The sequence below is a fragment of the Geotrypetes seraphini genome, chromosome 5 (genome assembly GCF_902459505.1).
Source record: "Geotrypetes seraphini chromosome 5, aGeoSer1.1, whole genome shotgun sequence".
NCBI lineage: Eukaryota > Metazoa > Chordata > Amphibia > Gymnophiona > Dermophiidae > Geotrypetes > Geotrypetes seraphini.
In genome coordinates this window covers 204,680,598-204,704,590 of record NC_047088.1, presented here as the reverse complement: position 1 = coordinate 204,704,590, position 23,993 = coordinate 204,680,598, and the positions used below count along the sequence as shown (strand labels likewise).

General features: G+C 45.7%; 1 protein-coding gene across 3 annotated transcripts in view; it reads right to left on the bottom strand.

Moving 5' to 3' along the window:
• Positions 1–23,993, bottom strand: part of LRP2 (LDL receptor related protein 2) — a 442,478-nt gene that overhangs the window by 294,224 nt on the left and 124,261 nt on the right. For all 3 annotated transcript variants that reach the window (XM_033945766.1, XM_033945765.1, XM_033945768.1), the window contains exons 18-20: positions 13,966–14,091; positions 3,170–3,300; positions 196–333 (exon numbers count right to left, since the gene is read on the bottom strand). In XM_033945766.1, coding sequence (XP_033801657.1) covers positions 196–333; positions 3,170–3,300; positions 13,966–14,091 — 395 coding nt within the window. The remainder of the gene's footprint in view (positions 1–195; positions 334–3,169; positions 3,301–13,965; positions 14,092–23,993) is intronic.

The window sequence follows — 23,993 nt, the reverse complement described above, 5'->3', positions numbered from 1 at the left end:
AGGCAGCTCAACAAACAGGGCATGGAATCCTGGGTACCAGGGAGAACAGAGAGGCAATGGATAGGCCTCAAGTTTGGTGCCCCACCTCCTTGTTAATCAGTTGAAAAAGGGATAGGATTTGGAATTTAATTCGCTTTTTTTTTTTCAGAAGAATGCCAAGGAAAGTTACATTCAGTTGCAAACGCAGGTACTCACCAGTTTGGGAATTAGCATCAAACGCTTTTACATGCATAATATTAGCAATGCCTCGTCGAATTATAGTCATTTCCCCTCCATCAGATTTTCTTACTCGGACTATTCCACCTAGCCTCCAATCAGTAAGATAGGCATAAGCTAGAACAAATGACAGCACATCTCAGCATTATCCAAGGAGATGCATACTACAGACAATCAAGCAGTGCTGAGTATTTTGCATTATTTACACATTTATATAGTTAGACTGAAAACAATAAAAGAAGCAGAATGTAACATCAGTACTAATAAAAATTTTATGGGGGTCGGGATAGGTAAAAAACAGTTGGATCAATATTCAGCCCACAGCAGTCAACACTAGTGCTGCCCGATTCAGGAAAAAATATTTCGATTCAATTCAGCTTATTGAATCGATTTTTCAATTCGATTCGATTTTCCTACGCAATGGGTGTTTTTTTCCAAACATCCTGGTGAGTTTATTTTATAGCCTCTTCACCCCCTTTGCCCTCTCCTATCCACACTGATGCTGTGGTGTAAACAAAATAAACAAACAAAACAGACTTTTCCTCTCTCTGTTAAATCCTAGCTCACGTTCGCGGTCTAACGCCAGCTCTGGCAGGATACAAATTTCAAATCTGAAACATTGTAATCACAAAACAGAAAATAAAATTATTTTTTTACCTTTTGTTGTCTGGTCATTTTTCAAATCATGTTGGTCCCAGGCTCTGCAACAAATGTCTTCTGATAACTTGCTTGCCAGGGTCTCTTGCCTATTTGTCGTTTTCTTCTTTCTCCGTGGTAACCATCCATCTTCCATTTTTGTCCTCCCCTTAGATTTCCCTTCCCTTCCCTGGAGCTCTGGCATCTTTCCTTTTTTCCGGCTCTATTCCCATAGCTGCAGCAATGGACCCACACCATCCCCAGATCCACCATCTTTCCTTTTCTCAACTACTCTTTCATCCAGCATCTCTCCCTCCTTCCCCTCCAGCTCTCCCTTTCTCTTTCTAACTAACCTCCTATCCCCCACCAACACACCATCCCTTGTGTCTAACTTCTCTCCCTTTCTGTTCCTTCCCTCCCTAAATCTCATTGTCCACCATCTCTCTCCCTCTCCTGTTTTTAGATCCATTATTTCTTCTATCCTTCCCAACTCCCCTCTCCATGATCTTCCCCAAGTCAATCTCACCCCTCCACCATCCATCTTCCCCCCTCCACCAAGTTCATTTCTCCCATCCATCTTCTCCCCATCTCTCCTCCAGTCCACCAACTCCCCCAAGTCCATCTCCCCTCTCCCTCCATCTACCTTTATTTTGATGTTACAATGTGTTGCTGGTGGCAGTAGTTATTTAGCAATCCACTCCTGCTACCACTCCTTGCGTCTTCTCTCCACTGCAGCCCACCCTCAGTGAAAACTTCCTGTTTCCGCTTGGGCAGCCGAATGGAGAGAAGATGCCCAGAGTAGCGGCAGGGTAGTGAATTGCATTCGCTATCACCACTTTTGCCTGGACAGGGAGGAGAAGAGAAATACTAACGCCTGGGAAGTAGAGAGCCTTGCTGCCGCCGATCTGCCCGCAGAGACCCGTTTCTCTGCCACTGGAGTCCTTGCTTCGATGTAACTTCTAGTTATGCAAAACCAGAAGTTACATCAGAAGCAAGGACTCCGGTGGCAGAGGGAAAGCCCAAACGGGTCTCTACCATGGGGGCCGACGAATCGGTGAATCGATTTGAATTGCGAATCGGGCAGCACTAGTCAACACCACTATTCCCTCTAAGCTGAGCAGGAGTCCTCCAGCTACTTTCCTTCCAGTTGGGGGTTCTGTTTCACAATCACATTTTTCAATAGTGAAGGACAGGCAAGCTCTGCTGGACTCCAGGGGACCTGCATGTCCCTCGCACTTAAAAACATAATATTGAAGTTTCGCCTCCCACTGGCAGCAATGCAGTTGGAGGACTCCTCAGCTTAGAGGGAACAGTGGTCAGCAACTTTTTGAACATAATCCAATGCAGGCTTTATATTTCTTTAATTTACTCTTGAATCTATTCCCTTTCACCTTCATCTTATTCTAGAACTGAAAGAGGAATTTAAATAGTTCTATCATATCCCCACCCACCCCCTTTCCTGCCTTTCTTTGAGATTTTTAAGTCTTCCCCATATGGTTTATTACACAGATCACTGACCATTTTAGTAGCTTCCCTCTGGACCAACTCCACTGTGTTTAATATCTCTTTGAAGGCGCAGTCTTCAGAATTGTACCCAGTACTCTAAATGAGGTCACTCCAGAAATGTATGCACAGAGTCTATCATCTCCTTTTTCCTGCGGCCTTCTAAAATCACTATTTGCATGTGTATTTAATGTAGACATAAATATTGCAGTTTACATATGTTATGCCACTTTATGAGCTCTTAATGCAGATGCACGCTAACAGGATGCACTAATTCCCTCATTCTGCATAAAGCAGTTTAGTAAATGCTCTAGCTAGGAATGTCTGAAATCTTTTCATACAGAGACTCCCCCATTGGCTAGCTTTACATAAAATAGCCTCAATCCCAATGGAATGGAGCTGAGCCTAGCTTGAATCTTACAACAATGGGAATTCACTTATAAAATAAAATAAGATTACGTATGTTTATTTAATTTCTTCAAGGTAGAAAAGTAACATGAAAATATCACAAAGCAAAATAATTAGTTGTAACTATGTCTTTCTTATAAAAACAAAGGTCTCTTTTTTCAAAGCTGCGGTAGAGGTTTTTACCACAGACTGGCAAGATAAATGCTCTGACGCTCAGAGGAATTCTATGAGCGTTGGAGCATTTACCTCGCCAGCCACGGTAGAAACCTCTACCACAGCTTTGTAAAAGCCAGTGAAAGAGAGCAGTAGAAAATCAGTGACAAATATCTTACAATGTTCACATTTGATACATGCTGTATATGAATCTTTGTAACAGGTATTGTTCCATAATAAAAATTAAAATTACCTCCAAAAATGGTAAGACCAAATGGATGAGTTAGCTGGTTTATGCGGTTAAGAGTCTGCCTGTCCAAACCTTCAAACGTACTATGCTCAATTTTATCAAAGAAGGCATCTGCCCAGTATAACCTTAATGACCTACAAAGAAACAAAAACCAAATAAGAGCTTGTGGAGACACAGTATGCACTTCAATCATTTATTCTTAATTAAATATTGCAAATATCCAGTATTACTGAGCCTCTTTATTTGTTGGTTTTTGTTTTTTTTTTTTGTTTTGTTTTTTTTAGTTTACTCTTTTTAGCTACATGGCTCCCCGTCAACCTTCAGAAGCAAATTACAACATAAAGTAAGCAAAAATGCACCAACCTGTATTACACCCCACCCAAAACCTACTTTCCCACTCATATATCCCAACCTAGAAAAAAAAGAACAACTCAAAAGTATATACACTTCCCAACCCCCTCACACAGACACCTCAACCACAGTGGCAAAGATTCAAGGAGAGGGTTAAAACAATGTGCTAGAAATGACCCCCTCTTGGGTTTTTGGGATGAAATGAAAAATCTGTATAATATGGGAGAGGGGGGGGACTAACGCTCTGCCACTTGACAGAATTAAGAACATATTGATAGAACAACCATTGCCGGAGAAATGAATTTCCAATTGAAAAAAAAAAATCCAAACTTGAAATATTTGGGGTCATTCCAGTGGCGTACCTAGGGTATGTGGCACCCGTGGCCCATCATTTTTTGACACCCCCTCCCCACCCACCCTCCATGTAAAAAATATTTTTTGTAATAACCATGAAACGGTATAAATGGTCAGAATAGAAACAGGGAGTGAAAATATTCTTTTATTGAACCTTATATATGTAACCATTATTCCAAACATAACATAACATAAATTATGTCTGAATTGTCATGACATCAGAAGTACATATGGAGTAGTTGCAGTTGCTTGGGACAGTTCTGATTGTGTTAGTTCGGTTTTATGTGTTTTTTGAATAGAAGGGTTTTTATTTCTTTTTTGAAGGTTTTGTAGTCTGTGGTCGAGGTCAATAGGTTGTAGAGTTGGGGGTCGAGTGATAGGAGGTTGTCGAATAGTTTTTTTCTTTTGACGTTTTTGGTTGGAGGGTGTGTGAATGGTGTGCGAGTTCTCCTATGTCTGGTTGAGGTGGATTTAATTATTTAGCTGAAGAAATTAGTTACCCACCCCCCCATTCCACACACATTAATTCTCTTCCATTTTTGTTCCCATTATAAAAAACACTACTAAGTTCCCAGAAAAAAAATACATTAAAATAAGAAGTGAAACCAAAGGCCCTACAGATGAGAACATAACCTAACTGGGTCAGACCAATGGTCCATCATGCCCAGTAGCCCATTCTCATGGTAGCCAATCCAGGTCACTAGTACCTGGTCAAAACCCAAAGAGTAGCAACATTCCATGCTACCGATCCAGGGCAAGCAGACACTTCCCCATGTCTTAATAACAGACTATAGACTTTTCCTCCAGGAATTTGTCCAAATCTTTCTTAAAACCAGCTAAGCTATCTGCTTTTACCATAACTTCTGGCCACTTCATTTTTAAGCTTAGATCTTTCCTTCCAAACATAGACCTTGCTAGATGTCAAATACAACACAGGGGAACTTCACACGGACTTAGCTGTGCAGGAAATGTGAATCTCCTCATACACCCACCTATAGTGCAAAAATGTGCAAAGGTCTGTTTTTTTTCTTTCGATCACTAGATAGCCTAATGCCACACAAGCAGCACTGTTACAAAAGGTCAATGCTAAGGTTAACAAAGTTTCCTTCCTTGGACCACAAGGAGATACTGACAAACCACTGGAAGAGATCCCAAAACAACTACCTAGGCACAATACCCAAAGACCCACTCAGTGTGTGAACCAGTTGAGTGGAGTGGACTAACTGGGGGGTGGAAATGGGCCCGGAGTTTGCTCAGGAGAATTTCCCAGACCACCTCTTCCTCTCAACACATTGACACACTGCCACCACCACCACCACCACTAGGAACACCTCACTGGGTAGGCCAGCAATGCTTATAAACTTTATAAAACACATTATTATTTTTTTTATAAAGCACATATTTTAACTGAACTCTTTGACATCCTCAGCCTTTCCATTCACAAAAATAGAAGGAAGAAAAGTTCCCATTTCCTGCTGTCTCATGTCCCCGGCCTATACAATATTTTTCTTCTGCAGACCCTTCAAAAGTCTGACCAAATCCTCATTTCATTTGCATTATAAAGTACTGAGGATGCCATCTCTCCCCAATCCCAGGTCCTAAAGTCTGAGACAGTAGCGCAAACTGCCCGATTCAGGAAGAAAAATTTTGATTCAGCCTATTTAATTGGTTTTTTGATTCGATTTTCCTGCCCAGTTGGGTGATTTTTTTCAAAAATCCTGGTGGGTTTAAAGCTTTTTCACCCCCTTTGGCTTCTCCTAATCACACTGGCGCTGTGGTGTAAATAAAATAAAGAAACAAAAAGGACTTTTCCTCTCTCTGTTAAATCCTAGCTCACGTTTGCGGTCTAACACCAGCTCTAGCAGGATACACATTTCAAATCTGACATATTGTAATCACAAAACAGAAAATAAAATTTATTTTTCTACCTTTTGTTGTCTGGTTATTTTTCAAATCTTGTTGGTCCCAGGCTCTGGTTGTCTTCTGATAACTTGCTTGCCAGGGTCTCCTTCTTTCTTCATGCTAACCATCCATCTGCCATCTCTGTCCTCCCTTTCCATTTCCCTTCCCTCCCCAGGAAGTCTGGTATCTTTCCTTTTTTTCATCTCCCTCCACAGATCCACCTTTTCTTAACTACCCTTTCATCCGGCATCTCTCTCTCCTTCCCCACCACCCCAGGGCCCACCAGCTCTCCCTTTCTTTTCCCAATTACCCTCCTATCCAGTATCTCTATCACTCCTCCAAACCATCCCTTGTGTCCAATTTCTCTCCCTTTCTGTTCCTTCCCTCCCTAAATCCCATGGTCCATCATCTCTCTCCCTCTCCTCTATTTTCAGACCCATTATTTCTTCCCCCCCAAAGTCTGGCATATGCACATCTCTTTGAACACCCCCTTCCCTCTGTGTACTTCTACACCAGGGTCCCCCCCAAAGGCCTGTCCCCCCCCCTTGAAGGCCTGCACCCCCTTGAAGGCCTGTCCCACCCCCTTGTAGGCCTGTCTCCCCCCTTAAAGGCCTGCCTGCCTGTACCTCCCTTGAAGGCCTGCCTGCCTGTACCCCCAAAAGCCTGTCTCCCCCCATGAAGGCATGTCCCCCCCTTTAAGGCCTGCACCCCCCTTGAAGGCCTGCACCCCTCTGAAGGCTGCACCCCCCCAGAAGGCCTGCACCCCTTGAAGGCCTGTCCCACTCCCCTGTCCCCCCTTAAAGGCCTGCCTGCCTGTCCCCCCCTAAAAGTCTGTCCCCCCCCCCTTTAAGGCCTGCATCTCCCCCTGAAGGCCTGCCTGCCCGCCCCACCCCGAAGGACCGCTCGCCTCCCCCCTCCCACCTCCCATCCAGACATCCGGTTCTTCCCCTCTGGCCTCCCCGCACCTTTTAGAGTAGAAGCAGCCTGCAGCAAGATCACGATGTCAGCGATCTTGAGCTGCTTGTGCTGTCCTCCGGCGCGGACCCGCCCCCCTCCTCTGATGTCAGTGGAGGGGGCGGGACCGCGGCGGAGGACAGCATGAAGCAGCTCAGGCTGCTTCGGTACTCTTAATGGTGCGGGGAGGCCAGAGAGGAAGAACCAGACATCGGGGGGGTAGGGGTGAACGGACGCCGGAGCACCCCCTCAGAGTTTGTACCCGGGGCGGACCTCCCCCGCCCCCCCCCCCCCCCCCCTTGGTACGCCACTGCAGTATTCAAAAGCTAAGGTTTGCATTTGTTTTGAATAATTCATGAATATTCAGCACTGCTACAGGGACAGTAAGAGTTTCTGAAAATCTGTGCAGAGCAGAGTGCCCCTGCTATGCAAATAGTGGCAATATTTACACTGCAATTCGGATTAAGTTAGGATAGCAATTTTACTATGCTAATTTTATCCAGATAGCTGTAAGGGTAATCAGTGACACTATATGGCTATCATCAAGCTGGTGTGTAAGGATAGTCAGTAGAACTATTGTAATAGTACCCAAACACTAAAACTTGAGAAAATGTATACAATACCACGTGGGTGATACGTGGAATATAAAATACAAAAGAACCACCCACACTTAAATAAATAACACCACCTTTCAAAATATAGAGAGCGCTCAGAATGGTACAAAGATCACAAACGGGGTAAGACCCCTTAAGTTGTGCCTTTTATGTTCAGTCACCGCACTTTAAGCACTTAAGTGGTCAAACAACAAGCCAAACTTTTAAATTTTGTAATTTAATAAAAAATGGTACTCATCTCAAAATGGGTGTCCAATTGTTCCGGGTTCTGATGAGTTTCGCCAGACCAGCTTCCTCAGAGAATCCACACATGAAAAGCTTTAAAGCAGACGTGATCTCAGTGAAACTGTGATCTCAGTGAAACTGAGATCACGTCTGTTTTAAAGCATTTCGTGTGTGGGTTCTTTGAGGAAGCCGGTCTGGCGAAACGCGTCAGAACCCGGAACAATTGGACACCCATTTTGAGATGAGTCCCATTTTTTATTAAATCACAATGTTTAAAAGGCACAGCTTATGGGGTGTTACCCCACTTGTGATCTTTGTACCATTCAATTGGATCTGAGCACTCTCTACACTTTGAAAGGTAGTGTTATATATTTAAGTATGGGTGGTTTTTTTGTATTTTTTACTATCCTAATCGTACTAAGGTGGTCTGTAAACATATTCAATGGCAATCTCTGGACAATATAATACAACTGGGTAATTGAATAAATTGAATATTGTTCCAAAGGAAATGTAGCACAAACAGCAAACAAGGAACAATAATAGTTATTAATACAGTTTAAAAATGGCGTTTAGAATCCAAAAGTAGAGTAAAATAACTCAGCATAGGGAAAAACCCTTTTATAAACTTTCATAGAATCAGTCATTGCACCATCTTGTTAGAATAAATGAAACTGGGTCACCGCTGCAGAGACATTGAAACTAAATCTGTTTACTTATATTAGCTTTTCACAAAACTTTGGACTTTGGACTTTATTTTCACATTATGGAGATTTAAGAATTACTTATGAATCTATGAAGTTATTTAAAAATCATTTATTCTAACAAGATGGTGCAATGACTGATTCTATGAAAGTTTATAAAAGGGTTTTTCCCTATGCTGAGTTATTTTACTCTACTTTTGGATTCTAAACGCCATTTTTAAACTGTATTAATAACTATTATTGTTCCTTGTTTGCAGTTTGTGCTACAAATCTCTGGACAATGCCAAGGTGGTCTATAAGGATATTCAGAGGTGCTATCCAGATATTGCCGAGAAGGTCTGAAAGCAAATTCTCGGCCACAAGAGGGCACCCACTCAAACTCAGGGGCGGAAAATTTCATGGCGACACCAGAAAGTATTTCTTTTTTTTTTTTTATTGATTATTTTTAACATTTATTACATTCATTCAAACATAATAAGATATGGATTATAAAGAAATTATACACTATCCAAAAACCAAATTTTACGTCCTTAGGCACATATCCATCTAGCCCACTAATGAAGGAAGACATCTCATTATTCATATAAACTTAACAGGAAATACAAAATAGGTATGGAGAGAGGAAGAAAAAAGAACAGACTTACCCCCCTTCAAAAACCTATATACCTCTTAGGACGCTATTATATAAACCCCCCACTAAAGAAAGCTAGTAATTAGTCTTGTTTCCTTCCTTTAAGAAAAAGTTCTAATTGGGAAGGTTCCCAAAACACATAATCTTTGTCTTGAAGATGCAGAATACATTTACAGGGAAATTTAAGGAAAAACAAAAAAGTATTTCTTCACAGAGAGAGTGGTTGATCATTGGAACAAGCTTCCAGTGCAGGTGATCGAGGCAGACAGCGTGCCAGACTTTAAGAATAAATGGGATACCCACGTGGGATCCCTACGAGGGTCAAGATAAGAAAATTGGGTCATTAGGGCATAGACAGGGGGTGGGTAAGCAGAGTGGGCAGACTTGATGGGCTGTAGCCCTTTTCTGCCGTCATCTTCTATGTTTCTATGTTTCTGAGAGAGGTTCTGGGATGTAACACAGGTATAGAAAGCTAACCAGGTAATAAGTATAGAAATCCAACCAGGTCGTGGATGTGCAAGACCGGAGGGTTAGGACTTCGATGGGAAGATAGGACTCAATGGGAAACCAAGGTGGCAAGGGGGCCCCTTCTGGTGACTCAGACAGGCCGTGACCTGTTCGGGCCGCCGCGGGAGCGGACTGCTGGGCGGGATGGACCTATGGTCTGACCCGGCGGAGGCACTGCTTATGTTCTTATGTTCTATCTGGTTCATAGTCAGTTGCACGTGAGACACCAGCGCGCTGACAATCGAGTGCTGACAATTCAGCGCAAGAAAGAAGCGCGCTGCGGGAAAACTTAGTTTTAAAGAGCTCCGAACCGGGGTGTGAGTGGGGAAACCCCCCCACCAACACTTTACTGTATAGTGTTCGCGCTGCTGTTGGGGGGAGTGTGGGGGGTTGGAACCCTCCATTATAGACAAAACAGAACTAGTTCCATTTTCTCTTTAATGCGGGGGGGGGGGGGTGCACCCCATCGCTCCACCCCCAATGGCAGCACAAACACTATGCAGTAAAGTGGGGGGGATTCCCCCCACACCCCTCTTCGGAGCTCTTTAAAACAAATATTTTCCCACGGCGCGCTTCTTTCTTGTGCTGAATTGTCAGCATCCGATTGTCAGCGCGCTGGTGTCTGGCGCACGATTATCCTGTCACCCATTATCTAGATCAGTGATTTGTAACCTTTTTTGAATCATGGACCCCTTTAAGAATCTGATGAAAGCTATGGACCCCCTTCCCCAGAAATATTCACATAAACACAACTTTGCATGCAACGAATATAATGTCTAATGTCTAATACATACAGTATACGACATACACAAAGTATTATTAAACTTTAGGGCTCCTTTTACGAAGGCACATTAGGGCCTTAACACACGGAATAGTTTGTGCTAAATTGCCGTGCTCACTAGCCGCTACCGCCTCCTTTTGAGCAGGCGGCAGATTTTTGGCTAGTGCACGCTAATCCGGTGCGTGCGCTAAAACGCTTAGTGCACCTTCGTAAAAGGAGCCCTTAAAGTAAACAATTTTTAAAAACACTCCTTTTTTTTTGCAAAAAGTAATGTACACTCATTATACCGTATATATTTGAATATAAGACAAGATTTTTGGGCAAAAAAAATGGGGTTTTCGTCTTATATTTGGATCAGTGCATACCTACCCCTCAAGGGAGGTAAAAAAAATTGTTAGAGTCAGCCAGGATGGGTGACAGGAGGGATCCCTCATGTCCCAGCCTACCACTGGGCCACTAGGTCATACGGCAGGCTCAGTGGAGGCCTGCAGGACATTGGGAGAGAGGGAGGACAGGGTACAGGTGGGCAGAGGTACAGGTGGGCAGGAGAGAGGTGGGCAGAGCTGGATTAATCAATAGGCCCAGTAGGCACGTGCCTAGGGCCCAAAACTGTGAGGGGGACTCGCTGAAGGAGGATGACTCACCTTGCCATCAACGGCAACGGGCTCCTCTCCCGGCATGAACGGCAATGGGCACCCCCTCCCGGCATCAACCGCAATGCAGCTGGATCTGTTACTGGAAGGTTCCGCGATAACTGCTTCTGCCGGTCCATCCCCCTCCAATGTCACTTACTTGCTCCGGACATGGGCGGAGTAAGGGAGGGGTGGGCCAGGGGGGCCCAGTGTACTTGTGTGCCTAGGGGCCCTCGAAGAATTAATCCTGCTCTGGAGGTGGGACAGGGTGCAGAGTCTGGCAAGGGGGGAGGGAAACAGGGTAGAGAGCCTGGAAAGGCAGGGAGGGAGGACAGCGTGGTAAGTGTGGCAGGGGGAAATGGGGGACAGGGTGGAGAGCCTGGTAGGGTAGAGAGGGGAAGCAATGTGGAAAGCCTAGCAGGACAGGGAGGGAGGTGGCTGGGTGCAGAGCCTGGCAGGGAGTGAGGGGGACTGAGTGCAGAGCCTGGTAGGGGAGGGAGTGAGGGAAGGGGGTGGCAGGACACAGATCCTGGCAGGGCACATGAATATTGACACACACACACACACCAACTTATATTCGAATCAACCTTTTTTCCTCCTTTTTGGGGGGAAAAGGGTACCTCGTCTTATACTCGGATTGACTTATATTCCAGTATACGGTAATTATGAAATACAAACCTCTTGTGCAAATTAAAACGGATTTGCTGCTACTACTTTGTTTTCTACTACCATTACTACAACTACTACTACTATTTATTTATTTATTTTGTTTTCTATCCCGTTCTCCCCAAAGAGCTCAGAACAGGTTACAGTCTAACATACATAATATACAGTTAACAGATTACAATTTGCCCTAGTTATAGTACAAGTTTTCTCCAGAGAAAACAAAAAAAAAACCTCTGTGGAGTGACAATGTTCTTAAATGGACTTTATTTGAAAGTGTCAAAGTTCCAAAGGTACACTGAAATCATCCACATCAAATAATTCCATCCACATAAAAATAAATCATCCACATAAGAGCCTTAAAGAACCTAGTCCGCTAGGGATACAGGACCCAACACGGTCCACGTTTCAAGAAAAAGTCTTCTTCAGGGGTCCCTGGGGGTCCTATAAAGGTGAGTATGTGGGAAACAATTGTGTAGTGAGACACTGCTTGCATTTGCAATGGAAAGGGGTCAATTCCTTTTGTTTTCTACAAGTTTTTTCCAGTACATATTTTTATCCTAACTTGACACATACTACACATACATCTACTTTCTCGTTATCTGTGAGAAAAATCAACAGTGCCAGGCTGTAGAGTGAATATAAATGTTAATTTTTATCTGACCTTCAAGGACCCCCTGAAACCCATCCATGGACTCCCTAGGGGTTCACAAACCCCAGTTTAAGAACTCCTGATATAGATAGTGCTGAGGTAATCTATATGCTTGCTAATTTATTTATTTATTTTGCCCTGTTGAGTTGATATTCAGTGTGGTTTTAACAGGCAGGAGAAGCTACTGCTTACTTAAACTATGGTGAATGCTCTTTCCCCAGATTTTTAGCAGTAGTTAACCACACAGTGCCATTGAAAATCTGGTACAACTGTCATGGCACTGTCCAGTAAGTGTGGTCTACTGCAGAGACGGAAGGTACATTAGACAGATTTTGAACCCATCAGGACAGATAGGGAAAATGCGTGAAGTACTGTATGTAAACCACTTTGAGTGTAGTTGTAAAACTACAAAAAGGCAGTATATACAATAAGTCTTAATTCCTTTCCTTAATGCTGACACAGGCAATCTTCACCACTGATCCATGCATACCTATGTAATAAGGCAGGTAAGACCGTATAAAAAGCGGTCCTACCTTTGCCCAGTTAAGCAACCACTAAATATCAGTTGGCCACCCAAATTTCTGGGTCTTCTGAAGACCTGGATATTGAATACCAGTGTCTGGGAACGGTCCAACATTGAATATCTGGGATTAGTGCTGCCTGCAGTTCTCAGGGGGTTTTAAATAGCTGATTGCTGCAGGATGAATATTGTCTGGTTTAGTTCACCACAAAGCAGCAGAAAGAACAATAGAAACAATGTGCACAATATTAAAAATGATTTCAAACAGTGTTTCCCAAGTCAGTCCTAGAATACCCCCTTGCCAGTAATGTTTTCAGGATATCCACAATGAATATGCATGAAATTGATTTGCACATGCTGCCTCCATTATATGCATCAGATCTCATTCATGGATATTCATTGTGGATATCCTGAACACTTGATTGGCAAGGAGGTACTGCAGGACTGACCTGGGAACCACTGAATATTAAGAGCCAGGACTGTGCCACTGAAAATACCTAGTTGGTGCCTAAGAGAGGCGGAACCATCTTTGCTAAGCATCAGCATCACGCATTTTGTCTTTTTTTTTTTCTCTCTCTCTTTCCATTAAACTCAACAATAACATTTGTCATGTTCATTAAACAACAAATTCTTAGCATTTTACTCTTAATCGCACGACTGTTCCTTATCAACATATTTCTTCTTTCCCAAACAGGAAGGTAGGTTTCTCATTCCCCTGATTCTTCCTCATTTCTAGATATTAACCTTTAACTATGGGGGCTTTGTGGGGGGCGGAATGGGCGCTTAACCAGTTAAGTGCAATATTCAGCACTTAGGGGTCCTTTCACTATGACGTGCTAGCCGTTTTAGCCCGTGAAACGCTAGCACTTCCACAGACTATAATGGACGCATTAGCATTTAGCGCACGCTAAAATGGCTAGCGGCCTTAGTAAAAGGACCCATTAATCAGTTAATGTTAATTGCACAAAAGGGTCTTATCGTTATGCAGTCCTTTATAGCTGGTTAAGCGATGAATGTCCCATTTAACCAACTATACAGTATTTTCACCAGCTCCATATACTTGGAAAACTCAATGCCAGAGCCCAGACATAGCCCAGAATTGAATTCTGGTTATAAGTCCAGTGCCAGCTGAATATCGAGACCAATGTAACACCATATATTATATATGAAAAAACATAATAGGGCTTTAAATGTTCATCATATTTTCCTACTGAACAAAACAAGTTATTTATTAAGTACTGTATTGTGTATGTTCAATGAAGGGAAAGTAAATGTATTTGGTTTTTCATGCAGCTCTGAGGGGTTAGCTCACCTCCAGTCAATAGCCAAGCCATTGGGCCAGCCAAGTGTTCTATTCACAATAGGCAGGGCATGCGATCCATCACCCCATGCCCTCATGATTTTGGCAGGGCGGAACCAGTCTGTCCAGAATATATACCTAGAGGTGAGAAGAAGGCAGAAAAAATATTTTTATTACAGGGGGGGAAAAAAATCACAAAGTGTCAAATCAGATACTGAGCTGGAGCTTATAGAAGCAAATTCAAGAATGATTTTATGTTACCTCCTGATGGGATCATAATAAATTATAAGCCAAGAACATAGTAGCATGCCGCCAGATATTCAGTGGTATTTAGCCAGCCAGGAATGGCTCCCAAATGGCTAAATACTGCTAAGCCAGCTAACCACTAATATTCAGCAGGAGAAAGCCAGCTATTTAGCCAGCAGAAAGTGGGAGACAGTTAGTCCCAAGAGCATTGGAGCAGGATGCAGGTGCCTTTTCCTGAGCATTCCTCGGACAGGGTTACACAAGGGTTGAGGTTCCCAAACCCCCCTCCCCCAGTAGCTAAATTCAAGGATCTCGGCACTGGATTCAGGCTGGGGAGAGAGTGAACAGAGCCAAATCTTGCAAGTGTCACTTAGGAATGATCCAAAGTAGCCCCTAGATGCCAAACAAAGCAAGATGCTCTTCCACTTCTCCGGTAAGCCTCTGTGCTCGACTGCCTTAACCTCTCTGCTGATGCAGAAGAGGAGATTACTTTTTCTGCTGGGGATTCTGTCCTTTTGTGTAGATTGCCAAAGATCTGAGATAGTTGTGCACGCAAAAGGCGACACTTGTCCCTTGGCATGCAGTGACAGGGAGAATATAGGCCAAATGTAGGGGAGTGACGTTCTTTCATGTACCCATTTCCCCTTCCACACCTCGCCCTTCCCTCCAAGGGTTGGGTCACACCACACTCACCTCGCTCTCCAACTCCAGTCGACAGAAATATTCATGCAACATAGCCAGTCACCGCCAATATTTATTGGGTGACTGGCTAAGTTTAGCAGCCAGACAGACCTGACTGAAAAGCAGGTCTATCTTTGGCCACTATGTCTTAGCTGGCCAGCTGATGAAAATCAGCTTGGCTAGATAAACCTTCAGGGCCTGCATTTAACTCAGAAATTCAATGGCAGTGGCCGATTATAGCCTTGGTATTGAACATCTGGGTTTGCGTCTGACTGCAGGAGGTAACTGGGCTGCTTCCCATGGTCTGAATGTCAGCCTCATGATGTCTTAGCCTATGTACTTATCTCAGAGCTAGCAGGTGAAAGGTAGCATGAGGTTTTGAATCATCAGCTCCACCTTCCCCAGAGACACATCAGAGTCCTACCTACCCACTCTCTCTGGGGTAGCTCAGAGTTCCAGCCTTCCCTCATAACAGCTCAGCGCCATCTCCCCTCCTCCCCTAGGGTATTCAGTGCTTTTTAAATACTAGCTGTCATGCACCTTTATACCTGGATATTCAGTGTAAGGTCATATCAAGAAATCGGTGCTGAATACCCAGGTATACAGCAGCTGCTGGCATTTATTTAGCTACCAGCAATACTGACACTGATCTTCATATAAACCAAAAAAACTCTGTGGAGTGACAATGTTCCTAAATGGACTTTATTTGAAAGTGTCAAAGTTCCAAAGGTACACTGAAATCATCCACATAAAATAATTCCATCCACATAAGAGCTTTAAAGGACCTAGTCCGCTAGGGATACAGGACCCAACACGGTCCGCGTTTCGACAAAAAGTCTTCTTCAGAGGTCCCTCACTTCCGGCTCACCACACAATTGTTTCCCACGTACTCACCTTTATAGGACCCCCCCAGGGACCCCTGAAGAAGACTTTTTGTCGAAACGCGGACCGTGTTGGGTCCTGTATTCCTAGCAGACTAGGTCCTTTAAGGCTCTTATGTGGATGATTTATTTTTATGTGGATGGAATTATTTTATGTGGATGATTTCAGTGTACCTTTGGAACTTTGACACTTTCAAATAAAGTCCATTTAGGAACATTGTCACTCCACAGAGGTTTTTTGGTTTTCTCTGGATTTTCTTCTTTGTGGATATTTCGGGGTCAATTCCTCTTGTTTTTTGCTTGTTGCTTTTTACTGATCTTCATATACCAGAACTATCCAGTTGACAGCCTTTTGATTGTTTGGAGAGTTACCTGAATAGCACTGTTGATCAGCTCTGCCAAAGGTCCCAGGAACATCCCAGTCCTACTATCTGAATCATGTAATTGAAAATGATTAATTAACTCAATTTGGCACTGTTTATCCACACAGCAGCAACTGCTAAGCTTCATCATTAATACTTGATATTATGCATGAAATTAGCTCTTGCTTTTTGAGGATGGAGAATTGGGCAAATCAGTTTCATTTAAAAATGAATGCGTGGAACTCAAATTATTGTGGCTTCATCCACTGTCTCTTGATTTTGATAGTGATAGGCTTCTGATCCTAGATAAAGAATTTGTACTGGAATTCTCTCTGAGGGTTATGGGTGTTGTACTAGACCCTCATATGATAATGTCATTGAAGATTAAAAATGTTCTGTAGAAGGGTTTTATGGTTGTTGTTGTTGGGGGGGGGTTGTTTTGCATTTTGGAATTTTTTTGCATTTTTTAAGGACAAGTAGAGTGTTGATGCATAAACAGTGGCATTTTGAAACCCCTGAAACAGCAGCAGTTTATCTGTGAAATGCTGGCCACTGTTGGGAGAACCTATGGAATGTGTGAAAAGCTGAGCTAAATCCTTAGCTCCTGAATATTTTTGAATGAAAATACAATAGATGCTATTGCTGCCTATATAATGAAAACTGATGGTTTTATGATACATTTAGGCTGTCACGGTACTTTCCGAGTGTATGAGCCCTGATGCAGGCTTTGGTTGCCAGGATTTTCCCTGAGGGAAGTGGGAAGAATACACCTTGTGGGTGTGTAATAACACTATGACTACCTCCCATTCATCTTTAATGTATTTATGTGTATATATGAGCTTTTACCTATGTATATTTATTTATTTTAGATATTGTCCTTATTTATTATTTTCTATGGTGATTGCAAGTAAAAAATGTGTGTTACATTTTAGCATGTAGTCCCATATTCAGAGTGGAAAAGTAGCCTAATGGCTAGTGCAGTGGGCTGAGAATCTGTGCAGCTCTTTGTGACCCTGGGTAAGTCATTTAACTCTCCGTTGCCCCAGGTACAAAAACTTAGGGCCCCTTTTATCATGATGCACTAAAGGTTTTTAGCGTGAATTCCTATGAGCGTTGGAGCACTTACCTTGCCAGACCACACTAAAAACCTCTAGCACAGCTTGATATAAGGGGGAAGAGGTGTTAGATTGTAAGCCTAGCGGAACAGAGAAGGTACATAAGAACATAAGAAGTCGCCTCCGCTGGGTCAGACCAGAGGTCCATCGCGCCCAGCAGTCCGCTCCCGCGGCGGCCCATCAGGTCCATGATCTGTAAGGTGACTGGCGTCTAAGTCCTTTTAATCCCCTTAGCCTTATCTCTACCTCTATCTGTATCCCTCAACCCCCATGTCTGTCAGGAAAAGCACAGTTACTTACCGTAACAGGTGTTATCCAGGGACAGCAGGCAGATATTATTTACGCATGGGTGACGTCACCGATGGAGCCCTCGGTACGGACCTTTTTAACTAGAAAGTTCTAGTTGGCCGCACCGCGCGTGCGCGAGTGCCTTCCCGCCCGACGGAGGAGTGCGTGGTCCCCAGTTAGGATAAGCCAGCTAAGAAGCCAACCCGGGGAGGAGGGTGGGACGTAAGAATATCTGCCTGCTGTCCCTGGATAACACCTGTTACGGTAAGTAACTGTGCTTTATCCCAGGACAAGCAGGCAGCATATTCTTTACGCATGGGTGACCTCCAAGCTAACAAAGAGGGAGGGGGGATGGTTGGCCATTAGGAAAATAAATTCTGTAGTACAGACTGGCCGAAGTGCCCATCCCGTCTGGAGAATGCATCCAGGCAGTAGTGAGTAGTGAATGTGTGAACTGAGGACCAAGTGGCCGCCTTGCAGATTTCCTCAATGGGTGTGGAACGGAGGAAAGCAACAGAAGCAGCCATAGCTCTAACCCTGTGGGCCGTGACAGCACCTTCTAGTGACAGACCGGCCCGAGCATAACAGAACGCGATGCAGGCAGCGAGCCAGTTGGACAGCGTCCGTTTAGAGACAGGGCGACCTAGACGGTTAGGATCGAAGGTCAGGAAGAGCTGAGGGGACAAGCGGTGGGCGCTTGTACGATCAAGATAGTAGGCCAGGGCACGCTTGCAATCTAGAGTGTGTAACGCCTGTTCCCCAGGATGTGAATAAGGTTTCGGGAAAAAGACACAATGGACTGGTTGAGGTGAAAAGCTGAGACCACTTTGGGAAGGAACTTAGGGTGGGTACGCAGAACCACTTTGTCATGGTGAAAAACAGTGAACGGTGGATCGGCTACCAGTGCATGCAACTCACTAACCCTCCTGGCAGAGGTGATGGCAATGAGGAAAAGCACCTTCCAGGTGAGAAGTTTGAGCGAAGTTGTGGCAAGAGGCTCAAAAGGTGGTTTCATGAGGGCTGATAAAACCACATTCAGGTCCCAGACAACAGGAGGAGGTTTCAGAGGTGGTTTGACATTGAAGAGGCCTCTCATGAATCGGGAGACCAGTGGATGAGCCGTGAGAGGTTTCCCGAGGATAGGCTCATGAAACGCGGTGATGGCACTGAGGTGGACTCTGATTGAGGTAGACTTGAGGCCAGCATCGGATAGAGAGAGCAAATAGTCCAGTATCGTTTCCACCTGCAAAGAGGTGGGATCGTGATGACGCTGCAGACACCAATAGGAGAACCTGGTCCACTTCTGATGGTAACATTGGAGGGTGGTCGGTTTCCTGGAGGCGTCTAAAATGAGACGGACAGGCTGAGACAGATTTCCTGGGGAGGTCAGCCCGAGAGAAACCAAGCTGTCAGGTGGAGCGAAGACAGATTGGGATGCAGTAGAGACTGACGTTGTTGTGTAAGTAGAGTAGGAAACACAGGAAGAGGAATGGGCTCCCTGGAGCTGAGCTGAAGCAGGAGGGAAAACCAGTGTTGGCGAGGCCACCGAGGAGCGATGAGAATCATGGTGGCCCTGTCCCTGCGGAGTTTGGATAACGTCCGCAACATCAGAGGTAGGGGAGGAAAAGCGTAGAGGAACCGATCCGTCCAGTCGAGCAGGAATGCATCTGGGGTCAGACGATGATGAGAGAAGAGTCTGGAGCAGAACTGGGGCAGCTGATGGTTGTGAGGAGCTGCAAAGAGGTCCACTTGCGGAGTGCCCCAGCGAGCAAAAATGGAGTGGAGTGTGGTAGGGTCTAGAGTCCACTCGTAAGGTTGAAGGATGCGGCTGAGGTTGTCGGCCAGGGAGTTCTGTTCGCCCTGGATATAGACAGCCTTGAGGAAGAGATTGCGGGCTGTGGCCCAGGTCCAGATGCGAAGAGCCTCCTGACAAAGGAGGCGAGAACCGGTGCCGCCTTGCTTGTTTATGTAGTACATGGCGACTTGATTGTCTGTGCACAGGAGAAGAACCTGAAGACAGAGAAGGTGCTGGAAGGCCTTGAGAGCATAGAACATGGCTCTGAGTTCCAGGAAATTGATGTGATGTAGACGCTCCTGAGGGGTCCAGAGTCCCTGGATGCGTAGATCTCCCAGGTGAGCTCCCCATGCATAGGGGGAGGCATCTGTGGTGATGGTCATGGAGTGAGGGGGCAGATGAAAAAGAAGACCCCTGGAAAGATTTGAGGAGTTCAACCACCATTGCAGAGATTGCTGAAGAGACGATGTCACAGAGATGGGTTGAGAAAGAAGATCCGTGGTCTGTGACCATTGGTCGGCAAGAGTCCATTGAGGTGTCCTGAGGTGGAGCCGCGCCAGAGGAAGCACATGGACCGTCGAGGCCATGTGGCCCAGGAGGACAATCATCTGACGAGCTGGGATGGAGTGATGAAGGAGCACCTGACGACAGAGGTGGAGCAGTGTCCGTTGACGGTCGGAGGGGAGAAACGCCCTCATTAGTGTGGTGTCGAGAACTGCTCCAATGAATTGAAGTCGCTGTGTGGGAAGCAGATGCGACTTGGGGTAGTTGATCTCGAACCCCAGGAGATGGAGGAGGGAGATGGTGTGATGAGTGGCTTGTAGCACAAGTGGAGACGTAGGTGCTTTCACCAACCAATCGTCCAAGTAGGGGAACACTTGGAGGTTGTGAGACCTGAGGAAGGCCGCTACCACAATAAGGCACTTGGTGAACACGCTGGGCGATGAAGCGAGGCCAAAGGGTAGTACTTTGTACTGATAGTGGCGGTGTTGTACCTGGAACCGCAGGTAGCGACGTGAATTTGGATTGATTGGGATGTGAGTGTAGGCCTCCTTGAGGTCCAGGGAACATAGCCAGTCGTGTTGAGAAAGAAGAGGGTAAAGCGTGGCAAGGGAGAGCATTCTGAATTTCTCCTTGACTAGATACTTGTTGAGGTACCTGAGATCGAGAATGGGACGGAGGTCTCCCGTCTTCTTGGGAACCAGGAAGTAGCGGGAGTAGAATCCCTGACCCCTTTGTTCCGGAGGCACTTCTTCGATGGCATTGAGAAGAAGGAGGGATTGGACCTCCCTCAGGAGGAGGGGGGTTTGGGAGGAGTGAGAAGCAGACTCTACGGGAGGGTTGTCTGGTGGAAGAGTCTGGAAGTTGAGAGAGTAGCCGTGGCGGATGATGTTGAGGACCCACTGGTCCGATGTAATGACCTCCCAACGGCTGAAGAATATGTGGAGATGGCCTCCGATTGGTTGTGGAAGAGGCAATGAAGGTGGAAGACTGGCTATGTCCTGGAGAGAAGAGTCAAAAGGGCTGAGAAGGCTTTGCAGGTTGAAGAGGCTTGTTGGGTTGGTTGGACTGAGAACGAGCCTGGGCATGGTGTTGTTGCTGACGGGGTCGCCGAGGTTGTTGTGAAGGCGGATTGAGTGGTCTGGCTGAGAACCTGCGCTGATAGGAGGATTGAGGCCTGTAAGGTCGAGCAGGTGGAGCCTTTTTCTTCGGTTTAATCAGGGTGTCCCATCTGGTTTCATGGGCCGAGAGTTTCTGGGTGGTGGAATCCAGGGACTCTCCAAAAAGTTCATCCCCGAGACAGGGGGCGTTGGCCAGACGATCTTGGTGGTTAATGTCCAAATCCGATACTCTCAGCCAGGCCAGGCAGCGCATGGCGACAGCCATGGCAGAGGCACGGGAGGTCAGCTCGAAGGAATCGTAGATAGAGCGGACCATAAATTTTCTCAGCTGAAGAAGACCAGAAATTTGTTGTTGGAAAAGTGGAATCTTTCTCTCCGGAAGATACTTTTGGAGGGCGGACAGCTGTTGGACCAAGTGTTTCATGTAAAATGAAAAATGGAAGGAGTAATTGTTCGCCCTGTTGGCCAGCATGGCATTCTGATAGAGCCTCTTGCCAAACTTGTCCATGGTTTTGCCCTCTCTGCCAGGAGGGGTGGAGGCAAAGACGCTGGAGCCCTGAGTTTTCTTCAAGGTGGATTCAACTAGAAGAGACTCATGGGGCAATTGGGACTTATCGAACCCCGGAATCGGGATAACTCGGTAGAGGTTATCCAACTTGCGGGGAGCCCCGGGTACTGTAAGAGGGTTCTCCCAATTTTTGTAAAAAGTCTCCCGTAGGATGTCGTGTACGGGTAATTTGAGGAACTCCTTAGGTGGTTGCTCAAAATCCAGAGCCTCCAGAAAGGCTTGGGATTTTTTGGAGTCTGACTCCAGAGGGAGAGATAAAGCTGCTGACATCTCCCTGAGGAACTTTGAGAAGGAGGATTGCTCAGGTTTGGAGGTGGTATCGGGTGCTGAGGGGTCCTCATCGGATGAGGAGAGATCCTCCTCAGTACCGGGGGGGGATTCTTCCCATAAGTCCGGGTCCCGGACCTCCGGGTGCGCATGCCGAGACACCGGGGTGGAAGGCTCGGTATGGTGGGTCTTAGATAAAGATTTACCAGAGCGCACCGAAACGGTACCGGAAGAGGAAGACCGGTGCCGATCCCGGTCCCGGGAAGAACGGTGCCCCGCCCGGTCCCGAGGCGGATCCGTAGTGGTATGGGAGCGAACCACAGGATGGGCGTGGAGTTGCTCAGCCGAGAGAATCGGCATGGATGTATTGATGGGTACCGATGGGGTGGATACCGGTTGTTCGGCACGGGGCTCGGGCCGGTCTGGAACCGAAAGGAGCGGTGCTAAGATAGTAGGTAACAGGTGCTGGAGTTGATGCTGCAGCTGTTCCTGGAGTTGTGTGTGGAGGATGGCCGCGATGCGGTCATCCAGGGGTGGCACTGGAACCGCTTTCTTTTGTTTCGGTTCCTTAGGTGCCGCTCCACGCCCCGGCGATGAGGAGGCCGATGACGAGGCACTCACCGAAATCGGGGCGGAGCGTTTTCGGGGCCGGCGTGAAGCCGGTAAAGTCGGTGCCGCCACTGTGGCTGGCGGGCGCTCGAGGGAAGAGGAAGGCTTCTTAGCCGGCTTACCTGGCGCCAGCAGCGCCGATGTCGGGTCGGGCGGTGTCGAAGTAGTCGGTGTCGGTTTTGATGGTACCGCCGTCGATGCCGAGGAGTCCATCGCCGACCCGGTGCCGAATAAGATGTTCTGTTGAATTTGGCGATTCTTGAGTGTTCGCTTTTTAAGAGTGGCACAGCGGGTGCAGGAGTCCGCCCGATGCTCCGTACCCAAACACTGCAAGCACCAATTGTGTGGGTCAGTGAGGGAGATCGGGCGTGCACACCGCTGGCACTTCTTAAAACCGGGCTGCGGGGGCATGAATGGGAATACAGCCTCCGCAAAATCAAACCCCGAGGCCTGTATAATGGCAACAGGCCCCACCGGGGCAAAGACGAAAAAAGGAAAGAAATTAAAGATTTTTTTTTTTTTTTTTTTTACAAATCAAAAGAAAAGGTAACCCGAAGGTAGAATGAAAATAAAATGGAAAAAATTTGCGAGCGGGAAGGCAAAAAAGTTAGTTCAACGGCCGTTGAAAAACCACGCGTCTTCTTCGCTCCGCGGAAATGAAGAAACTGGGGACCACGCACTCCTCCGTCGGGCGGGAAGGCACTCGCGCACGCGCGGTGCGGCCAACTAGAACTTTCTAGTTAAAAAGGTCCGTACCGAGGGCTCCGTCGGTGACGTCACCCATGCGTAAAGAATATGCTGCCTGCTTGTCCTGGGATAATTATCCAATCCTTCCTTGAAGCCCGGTAGGGTACTTTGTCCTATTACAACCTCTGGAAGCACATTCCAGGTGTCTACCACCCTCTGAGTGAAAAAGAATTTCCTGGCATTGGTTCTAAACCTGTCCCCTTTCAATTTCTCCGAGTGCCCCCTTGTTCTTGTGGTTCCCAATAGGCTGAAGAATCTGACCCTTTCTACCTTCTCTATATCTTTCATGATCTTGAAAGTCTCTATCATGTCTCCTCTGAGTCTCCGCTTTTCCAAATAATTCCATATTATATTCCATATAATATGTGTAAGCCACTTTGATTGTAACCACGGAAAAGCAGTATATCAAATCTATTACCTTTTAGGGAAAGGATTGGAACTCCAAGCATTTTCCCACTCTGTCCCGATGGGCTCACAATCTATCTAATGTGCCTAAGGCAAGAAGCAGCATAGGGATTGAACCCCTAACCTTAGGGTGCTGAGACTGTAGCTTTAACCACTACGCCACACTCTCTTCCATATCAAATTAGAATACAATTTGTGCTAAAATTAGTTCACATTTTTACATTTTGCATACCACAGATATTTTTACACTAGTGTTTTTAATGTCCAGGTGTGCGCTCATCAGTGCATAAAAGAAAACAATCTTTGCAATTGTAAACACTATTCAGTCATGTGTATAGATAGATAGATTCACGCTGAAGTCAATATCATTGCACTTTGTTCCTAACAGAGCCATCAGTGCCAAAGCAAGATGAAGAAAGATAGTAGAGGACAGAAGAGAAAATATTTGGGTAAT